Source organism: Scardinius erythrophthalmus, assembly GCF_964197995.2.
Source record: "Scardinius erythrophthalmus genome assembly, chromosome: 22".
NCBI lineage: Eukaryota > Metazoa > Chordata > Actinopteri > Cypriniformes > Leuciscidae > Scardinius > Scardinius erythrophthalmus.
The window spans coordinates 26,728,351-26,739,189 of NC_138242.1; the positions used below are offsets into that span (position 1 = coordinate 26,728,351).

General features: G+C 37.5%; 1 protein-coding gene across 2 annotated transcripts; it reads right to left on the reverse strand.

Annotated features, from left to right (window-relative positions):
• Nucleotides 1-271: 271 nt before the first annotated feature.
• Nucleotides 272-10,284, reverse strand: abcd3a (ATP-binding cassette, sub-family D (ALD), member 3a). 2 transcript variants are annotated; one of them, XM_081353298.1, is made up of 23 exons: nucleotides 10,053-10,284; nucleotides 9,460-9,493; nucleotides 9,081-9,179; nucleotides 8,489-8,577; nucleotides 7,915-7,984; nucleotides 7,548-7,645; nucleotides 6,525-6,648; nucleotides 6,352-6,408; nucleotides 6,125-6,267; nucleotides 5,958-6,027; nucleotides 5,176-5,245; nucleotides 4,988-5,085; nucleotides 4,771-4,862; nucleotides 4,550-4,641; nucleotides 4,391-4,457; nucleotides 4,249-4,312; nucleotides 3,364-3,441; nucleotides 3,190-3,255; nucleotides 3,015-3,104; nucleotides 2,801-2,920; nucleotides 2,199-2,303; nucleotides 1,577-1,633; nucleotides 272-1,080 (listed from the first exon to the last, which is right to left on the reverse strand). In XM_081353298.1, exons 1-23 carry the CDS (start codon nucleotides 10,160-10,162, stop codon nucleotides 1,003-1,005), a joined length of 1,971 nt encoding a protein of 656 aa, XP_081209424.1. In that variant the 5' UTR covers nucleotides 10,163-10,284; the 3' UTR covers nucleotides 272-1,002. The 2 variants fall into 2 exon arrangements, with proteins under 2 accessions (XP_081209424.1, XP_081209425.1); XM_081353299.1 differs by lacking the exon at nucleotides 7,915-7,984 and adding an exon at nucleotides 8,276-8,345 and having other exon boundaries at nucleotides 10,053-10,198.
• Between the last annotated feature and the right edge of the window lie 555 nt (nucleotides 10,285-10,839).

Below are 10,839 nucleotides of genomic sequence, written 5' to 3' on the forward strand. Positions count from 1 at the left end.
TTGTGTTTTACCACCTTTGGCCAAGAACAGGCGACTATATGTAAAAATACATTGTCATGTGGAGGGTGAAAGGTCAAAGGAGCGTCTAATCTAAATGACCTTTCACTTACATTTGATGCATGTTAAAGGTCAACATTCGTCTTTTCAAAGATTTCCTAAAGTAACCAGCCTCATAATGTGCAATAAACCAGATCAACGGAATTGACACACTCTTGAAATCAGCAACACAATCTACAACCGTTTCTTCAAGACAAAAATAAATTGCAGACTTCATAGTATCAATCTTTTTTAATGAAAACATACAGCAAAGTGGTTCATTTGCTTAATGCGTGAAGTGCTACGACAATGACGTTTCTTACAGTTCTTACGTACAACAACCGTTCTGCAGAGAATGATTCCTTTCACATCAAGAAATGCCAACAAAGCTGGAGTAAACAAGTGCATATGCGAACAGTTGTTCTTCACACGGATTCCTGGTTTTTCAAATCACCATGCCAGGTAAAGTGCACCAAAAAGCAACTCGCACACATCCAAAACGCCCAACCATGCTGCAGTGAACACTAAGGCCACTTAGTAGCTAAAAGAATTCATAATGAAAGTTTAGCTAATGAGAAAAAGGCAATAATAGTTCATTATCCTGCTTCTAACATACAGTATTAAACGTTCGGTACAGTCCGCTGGCATTGATTTGTTTGACCCTATACAGACACATTTCATTTATTAAACAATTTAGTGCACAGACACAAGACGTATTTCCATGGCATACGTTCCCATGCGTACTTAACGGATGTCCTTTAAATTGGACTACTTAAATTACAAAATTATGTACAATCGTTGAGGACAAAAGTAGTGTTAATACATTTCTAAACACATTTTCATCCCATTAAGGTTATTGATGATTAAAAACAAACTCCTAGATTAGGTTGGCATGTGACTCCGTCAGAAGTAAATAGCTAGGGCCCCTAACTAGGGCCGCTGATAGTATAGTGCTGTCGCTCCTCTTTAAGAGCCGAACTCCACAGTTTCAGGGGTGATGAGTTTGAATTCATAGTTTCCTCTGCCGTCCATATGGAGGTAGTGCTGTATAGAAAAAGGACAATTTGTGCTTAAAGTGTAAGTTTGGTAATCTTCAACTCGCTTTGTATCGTTACAATGTTGGTAGTATATGATAATAAACAATGTTTATGAGAAATTCATGTTTATTTGTCAGCAAAAGTCAGCCGGATGATGTAAAACGCACTTCAGGGTTATTTCGAACAATACAAGTCGACAGCATTGTGACTAAAAGTTTGCTAAGAAGTATTTCCTACTCAAACAAGGCACTATTTGAGTGGCCTTGGATGGCAACATGCCCAGTGCATAATGGGTGTTGAAGTTTTCCTAACTATTTTAGCATAAAAGGGAGAACAACATCCCTTTTATCGTTTTTTTTCTAGTAAAGTAGCACCAACTTAAAATATTTTCACCTATCTACTTAATTGACAGCCAAGTTGTGTTGAAAGCTCATTTTGTCAGCTGTGAAGCATATGGTGAACGTCAATAAATATTGCTCATGGAGCAGCACCACTGATCTTACCTCATGATGCTTCCATAGGGACTTTCTGTGTGAGACTGTGAAAAGGGTGATGCCAACCTGCCAATTAAAAAGAATAAAGCACACAAGCAGGGACATTTCAGCAAAATGTACTGAAATATGAAGAGGAAATTTCTTTAGGATAGAGAAATCGGGAGCATGTCTATGTTCCCACAGCCCTAACCCTAACCCTAACATACCTAAACCTACCCCTCACAGGAGGGAGACTTGTCTGGGATGTTATTGGGCTATCCCTGTACCAGTACAAGCACTAAAACCTACCCTTCGTGGGGGAATTAGGCTTGATTGTTTGACATACCTAAAACCTACCCCTCACAGGAGGGAGACTTGTCTGGGATGTAATTGGGCTATCCCTGTACCAGCACAAGCACTAAAACCTACCCTTCATAGGGGACATAGTTAAGTGAGAGAACATAGGACTGTGGGAACATAGGGCTGTGGGAACATATGGTTGTGGGAACATAGGGCCTAATTTTCAAAATTTTCAGTAAAAAAAAATTCTTAGAAATGTAGGAGCATAGGGCCGTGGGAACATAGGGCTGTGGGAACATAGGGCTGACCCCGAGAAATCTCTTCAATGCAGATGTGATGCGATGTCCGGTACCTTTCTGCAGTGACTGTAGATGTAATCCTCCACGTCTACGCTCACGGCACTGGTGCACTCATCCAGGATGGCAAACTGGGGCTTATGGTAGAAGAGCCTGGCCATCTATGGAAAAAACGTAATTTTATAAACCTTAAAACATCTCTAAATTCTCATTTATAAACATACAAATCTAATTTACTAACCGCAAAAAAAACGGTACTACCGTTTTTAAACTTCAGACAAACTAGATTTCAGTGTGGGCGGGGCAAGTTGAGAACTCTTTAAGAAAGATGTTATAAAAACTCACTTGGCTGCCATTATAACATATTTAAATTAATGTGAAATGAAATAAATAGAAGCTTCCTGAGTCATTGGAGGAGTACAGCTTAGTGTAAAATCTCTAATTCATTACCTCAAGGTAATTCTGACAGGATGTGCTCAGTCTAAGGGTGGTAGTGTAATAGTATTAAAACATCTGGGCTTTAACGCAAATTCTTGTGCAGTGGTTCAAAAACAGGATGTTAATGAGGTGAAAAAGTCAGTATACAATATCAGTATTGTTCCTTTGACTTCTGTCCCTGCAGCTGCTCTAAGTCACTTTGTTGAAAAAGTTTGTTTACCGCCATTCTCTGCTTCTCTCCTCCACTGAGCACATCCATCCAGTCCTGAACCATGTCCCATGATCCCTCTCTCTCCAAAATGTGTCCTAACTGGACATTATCCAGGTACTCCTTCAGCACCTGCCACAAAAAAACAGGACGATTGAATGAAAATGTTAAAAACTAGACATGGATCATTCTAAACTTTTAGATCGTAAAAACTCGTTTACAGTACCTGGTCAGAGATGCCTTTTCTCTTTTGGTCCTCATGGGTGTCTGGGTAGATCACCTGATCCCTAAGTGAGCCAAGGGTCATGTAAGGCCTCTGAAAGCAGACAAAAAAGGGAAGTTATTCAGCTGTTGTGGTCCATTCAGATGTTCTGCTGTGAGAAAGGAGGGTTTTCTTTCACCTGAGGGACGTAGAAGAGCTTCCCCCTCTCTGGTTTCGTCAAACTCCCACCGAACAGTGGCCACAACTAGAGAGAGACAGACAACCCAACATTTAGAAGACAAAATGGAAGAGTTTTCACAGAGAGCCAAGAACAAGGGCAGAATTCCAGTCTGAGTACCACAGAAGTGCTCACCTCTCCAAGAACCCGGAAAAGTGAACTCTTTCCACACCCATTGGGACCACACACCAAAACGTTGGCTCCGGATTTCACCTTTTAAGAGCAATACAAAATGAGATGAGCACGAGCACACACATGCACTGTACCACTGTACAAACATCACTCTGACAGAGATGGAAGCCAGTTTGCAACCAGACTAAAAACTAAACTAAAAGGTAATTGTTTAATTAAGTCTACAAATAAAGTCACAATTATGAAAAAAGTTGCAAATGCAAGAAACTGTTGCAATTCCAAAAAAGTCACACTTGTGAGACATGGTTATAATTAAAGTTGCAATTACAAAAAAGTTGCAAATGTAAGATATGAAATCATCTTGTGAAAATAATGAAAAACAGTCGCAATTACAAGAAAAAGTCGCAGTTACGGGAAAAGATGCAAATGTGAGATGAAATCACACTCTGAGAAACAAAGTTGCAATAGGGGAAACAGTCACAATTGCAAAAATCTAAGTAGCAATTACAAGAAACAGTCACAATTGTGAGACAGTGATAATTAAAATTGCAATTATGAGAAAAGTTGCAAATGTGAGATGAAATCACATTGCGAGAAACAAAGTTACACTCGCAATTACAAGAAAATATATATTACATGAAATACAGTGATAATTTAAGGTGCAATTACGAAAAAACGTTACAAATGCGAGATCATTAATCATCGCGTGAAAGTCACAACTGCGAAAATCTAAGTAGCAGTTATGAAAAACAGTCACAATTACAAGAAACAGGTCACAATTGTGAAATGTAAAGAAATGTAAAACTGATATCAAGATATCAAGGTCAAAATTGTGAGAGAAAAGTCATGAGCTGACAAAAATCAGCTAAACTATAAAATCAAACGCACCTCAAAGTTCAGATCTCGGATCAGAATGTCTCCATTAGGAGTCGCCAGGGGTGTGTGTTCGAACCTGATGAGAGATCGCATATTAAATTTATCATAGCTGGTTCTCCTGATGATTGAGAGGACTGAGGGAAGCTGCTCTTACTTGATGATATGGTCTACGTTGATGATTCTTCCACTTCCAGGGATCAGTGTGAGCTTTTCTGAAGTGTCTGTTCATGAAAATCATGAACAAACAGTTAAAGATCAACTCTGTATCTCTCTAAAAAGAGTGTTTTGGAGCTTGAGAGTTTCAGAAGCTTACCTTTCTCTGAATGAGACACCATGGTGCGTTCGTATTTCCCAGAATTCAACTCTTTCAGGACCCTCATGAGCTCAGTGATGCGAGCTGTGAAGCTGAAGGGAAAGACAAACTCGTTTTATAGCATCAAATGTGTTGTTAAAAGTTTTTAATTAAATGGCAAGCGATCAAATAACTTGATTAAACATGCTGATGCACTGTGATGAGGATGTGTGAACTTTTACCCTGACAGACGTGTCATTTCTCTGCCTGCAAGGACGATTCTGCCCAACGCCTGCGACATACGCAGCAGCATACGGCCACTCTGGTAGTAGTCCTGCAAGAGAACATGGATAATCAAGCCCCGTACATCATTATTTCGGAAATAGCGTGCATTGTGAATGCAATCAAGGGCTACAAACTACTGTAGGAATAATCACAATGTCAGGAGTGAAGTTTTACCTCCAGCAGTTCAGCATGGGTGCTGGTCAGGTGTCGAGGGTGAGACAAATCAAGGAATGGACGACTCACCACTAAATACCCAACAACTGTAGCAAAATCTGGAACAAGAGAGAACAACATTCATCTTTTACAGTCCATGTTCATGTGTATATATGTTATCTTTGCAAGATAATGAAACTTCCTCTTACACTTGGCGATAATGCTGTCCACCATACCCATGGAGAAACGGAAGAAGATGAAATTGTGCAGATGATCGACCTGCAAACAAACTCAGTTCAGCCAATAAACTCAGATATCAAGATGAACCATGCCATGCAAACGGTAACATACAGATTATAGGCCGATATTAGAGTATTATATATATATTTAATTGTGGATGCTCATTTCATCGATTTTTACATTCAGATTACCTTTTTATGATCACAAAGGTAAATGCTAAAAAAACACTTATAATGTAATAACACTGTTAAATGTAAACAAAAAGAATTTAATAAAAGATTTTTCATAATGTACATTAGAATGTCGTGAATCCTAAATTCACTTGCATCATTTAAAACATCTGATTTTAGTTATAAGTAGTGCTGTCAAATCGATTAATCATGATTAATCGCACCTAACATAAAAGTTTGTAAATACTGTATATAATATGTATACACACACACAAATCGATTAACATAAATGCATGTACTGTTAACATAAATGCATATCATGAAAATATGGACATTAGTAATGTTGTACAATCTGTAAAACAGTGTTTCTCATCTGATTTTGTTTCAGGAAATAATCCTAAAGAGTTTGATTGGAAACAAAGCCGCAATAGCCGTAATATTTTAATTAAATAATAATAAAATTCTAATAAAACCAATTAATAAATAAAATATAAATAAACAAATAAAACATGCATATGTAGTCCTATCAAATCGATTAATCGTGATTATTACAACTCAGATTCATATGGTCACATACTCACCAGTTTCTTGAAGGTTGAATGAATGGTCTGTTTCTCCCTGACATTTCCATTGTAGAAGGCAATCTCCTCACTGTAATTCAAGTGTGCATCACAATTTGAGAAAAAAAAAAAAACATTTATTGTAGACAAAACTATACAGTTAGATAGACACAGCTAGGAAAGCTCACCTGTTTGTGATGAGACGAGAGTTGACGTATCGGTATTCTCCTTCGTACTTCTGTTCGGTCACTGTCATCTTACCGATCGGCCTGCGCAGACGGGTCAGGAAGAGGCCGGAGATGAGTAGGTAAGCCATCATAGACGCGGGACCCTGTGCGAAGAGACCAACAGATCTTCCAAATATCCTGTGGCATTTATCCAAAGAAGAATTTCACATCGTCTTTCCAAAACTCACCTGAGCTCCGATTGCTGTTGTCAATTTGAATATGTACAAGCCGATATCCAACAGTGGCTGGAGAGGGGTGGGGGAAGTAAAAATAAATCGTTGCAAACACAGTTCATCTAAATAAAAGAAACTGCTCTTAATGGGAAAGTAAAACTGGTATTTTAGACAAAAGCGTGTTGAACCTTGCTGAGGTTGGAGTAAAGCTCCACAACACTGTTACAGAACCTTTCCACATCCTGCGTCAGCAGCTGATCAGCATTAGCAATGCGGTTATCCAGGTTTCCCATTTTGTAGTACGTATATCCCCTAAGAACCCAAAGATAGTGACATTAGTAATTAGATTCTTAATTTCTTCAGAGAATCATCAGTCCTATCACTCACTGAGATAAAAGCTGACTCTCCTCAACAATCTGGTGTCCTTATATTTCCACCATATCGGTTATTGGCTGATATTAAGTTTAGTTACTTTTAAGTATTTTTCATGCATGTTTACATTTACATTACCTTTGTACATAGTGGTCAGTTAATATTTTTAAGAATTAAAAATTAAAGCATTATATACTAAATATTTTTTCACAAAAATTTATATTTACACAAAATAATTCAGAATTTTTGTCAATGCATCCATTTTAATAAATCATAATTTAGTACATTACAACAAACTCATAATCCAGTATGAGCAAATATAATAAAAATGCATTGCTTGCGAAAATAGCATTATGCAGTTTTTCATTTTTGTAAAGAATATTTAAGTTGGAACATTAGCGCCTTTCACACATACAATCTTAATTGGTAAATTACTGTAAAGAGATAATATGTGAACAACTGGACCTTTTCAAAAATGCCGGTAAATCAGTTCTGGCAATTTCCTGGTATGAGAAGTTGTAACATTACCGGTATGATGCTGTGTGTGAACAAAGAATGAAGATTATAAGGTCTGAACATGCTGACGTAAGAAGTTTGCTTTGAGGAAATCATAAAGCTCTGTCTGAGCTATTTACGGTATGTTCCACTGCTTTTATATGTTTTTCTATAAACATGTGCTAGACGAACATGGTATCTTACCGGTGAAAAGACAAACTGCCATTGCATGTGTGTACAGCAAGTTTGTGTGTTTACCGAAAAAGTCGTTCTGGAAATTGTATGGTAATTTACCGGCATTTCTGTGTGAAAGGGGCAAATGTCACGGCAGTGATGGGTCTTACTTCAGGTACTCATCGTAGAGATGTTTGGTAAGCCTCACACGAAAGCACAGCTTCAGTTCATTCAAGCCCAACTTCAGGAAGTTGTTCACCAAGGCAATCTGAAAGATTGAAATGCAACCATTTACACCATGTTTCTATACCAACAAACTCATACAATTCTTGCATGCAGCTCTCTTACTGATATTAAACAAATGCATTCTAGCCTCAAAGATGTCATAAAAGTGCTGATGTCAACAGGAAGTACATATTAATGTTATTATTGGGAAGCAGTTTTAGTGTGGAATTCATAGATTAGACTGTTAATATTCTCAGAACTCCTCTGACTATTAACAATTACTACCGACTCTGATAAAAAGCAGAAACTTACAATTGGCATGGCCGTGATAAAGTTGAATAAGTACTTCTTGAAACCTTCAGTGGATCGACCAATGATCGCACTGCAAACCACAATGTGCACACAAACACATGCAGACATGGTCAGAGTTAATGCAGAAGGAAATAAACACACATCCTTCCATTCTTTCCTTCATGTGCATGAAAAACAAAATTAATGCAAATTCTCTTTAAGGAGGCACACATTCATGACTGCATTTGTAGACCAGAGGAGATCTGAAAAGTGAGCATGTGAGGAAACACAATGGACAGGTTCAGTGATGTAAATTACATGATGCCACCACAACTGTAACAATACATTAGTTTTCACAGCACATGAAGGTACAGTAAATTACCCCAGGAATGACAGTCAGGTAGGAATAAAAGTGCCTCTTGAACAATTTGATATCTCTGCTAATGATTCCACTGTCAAAGATTTAAAAAATAAAATAAAATACAATCAAATCGCATTAAAGCAATATTTAGCTGGGTGCCTGGTGTCTTCACAAAGTGAAATAGTGATATATTTGACAGCACTAACAAATTTGAAGTCTAGATCCACGTAGTACCTTTCAATCATAGTGCCGTTCTGAATCATCCAGACGTCGCAATAGGTCCGAGTCACAAGCATCACAGCGATCAGGAACAGGTACCATGTCTGTGACAAACACACACACACACACACACACACACACACACACACACACACACACACACACACACACACACACACACACACACACACACACACACACACACACACACACACACACACACACACACACACACACACACACACAAATAAATAAGTAAATAAAGTGAAAAACAATAATGAACTGAAATCATTTACTTATATTTAGCAGATTTACACAATATTATTTAAAAGTTTGGAGTTGGTCAATTTTTCTGGGAAAGAAGTCTCTTCTGCTCACCAAGGCTATATTTATTTGATAAAAAAATACAGTAAGAACAGTAATATTATTAAATATTATTAATATTTAATACATTTATTCCTGTGATGAAAAGCTGAATTTTCAGCATCATTGCTCTAGTCTTCAGTGTCACATGATCCTTCAAATCCGATATGCTGATTTGCTGCTCAAGAAACAGCAAACCCAACTTCCAGTTTCAGTAACAACTGTCGTAGGTTACAACTCTCACCTCTTTACACAACAATCTCGGCACCATAATCCTGAGGATCCGTGCAATCCGGATGAAAAAAAGCCTGTCCACAGCGGCTCTCTCTTTCTTGCCATCTTTCTGTAGGTTTAAAACACAACAAGTGTTGATAGTCAAAGGAAACTCATGGAATATAGTCTCACACAGCCAGACCTTGAACTAAAGATCATGATTGCCACTTATTAAGTAATAATATGGATAGTGAAAATGTGTAGAAACTGCAGAAAAAAAGTACAGACTATCAGACAGTTCTGTTCAAGGACATTCAGTACCTTGATTAAAACTCTGAATAACAGATTACTAAAGCAGCAAACCCAGTAAAAGACTTATATTATATATACTATACACATAGTTCTCTCACCTCACTGTTCAGATCATTGGGAGAACTCTTCTTCCTGTTGAGAATGATGAAATAGATCAAAAAATAATAATAGCACCACCAGTAAACAATAGTAGTTGATTAGGTCTAATCATATTGAATATAAAGCGCTATATAAATATAGTGCATTTATTTTTTGGGTGCAAAGTATGCTTAATCCTCAGAAATCAAGTGAGTTCAAGGTGCAAGCATGAATCATTTTTGACTATTTCAACCACTAAAAACTACTGTAGATATTTTTTATTATTATGAAAACTGTGGCAACATTTGTCCAACGAACACTGTCCTTTATGAAAGAGTCCTTTGTTGGACAGTGAGACTGCAACAATTAATACTCATGTTCAATAAACTTCATCTGGATTTAAATGATTGTATTTCAAAGGTCATGGTATAGGCTGCGTCTTAAAACCTAGAGAGCTGCCTACCTAGACAGCACATTTGGAGCATCGCAGGATATTAGGTTTTTTGACACATGGCCATCAAACTAGACTAAATTTGCTGGGGTCACTCTGACACTGAACTTCAGTCCTTATCTGAATTCATGCATTAGACACTTAATGTGCGTTTTTACATACCTGTTAAGTCCAGCGGATCTTCGTCTCTGCTTTAGGAAGTATAAAACGAGTAGGACACCGCCGGCTACAGCGGAGTTCTTCGCTGTCAAGTACTTACTGACGGCCGCCATGTTTCCTACTGAGACGGTCAGGAGAACAGCGACACACACAAGCCCGGAAGAGAGAGAGAGAGCGAGAGAGAGCGAGAGAGGCTACCGTACTCATGATGACCTCATCATCACACCATCATCATGAACCTGCTCCGTGTTTAACCCTTTTACAGTCTATGGTTTAACCCTATAGAAAACCGGACTCACCATGTTGAAGTAACACAGGTCTTACTCGGAAATTACAGATTCTTATTCACTTTAGTAGATTATAACTTTTATTAGCATGTTTTCCATTTCAAGAGTTTCAATTACTATGGAAATATTTTCTTATGCTTTAACAACATAGCAACACAGCCAGGGGGTTAAAAGAACGGGCTTATTTTATATGTAATAATTGAAATATATAGATAAGTCGATCCACAAATGAACACTAGGCCTACCTTAGTATTAAACAAAACACATTAAAAAGACAGCGATCTTGATAGCTTTCCTAGTGCTAAACTGAATAACATAGTTTTCTATTTCTGATAGCTATACAAAGCAAATTGTTGTATGTTGTTGGAAAAATGTAAACATTTTAATTTTTTTAACGGGCCTGCCGTTATCAGGCTTTAAATAACCAAAGTTGACATTTTCAAAAAACAAAAACTTATGAAGATAATCAAATGCACAGTTGTCGTTTTTGCAATAATATATAT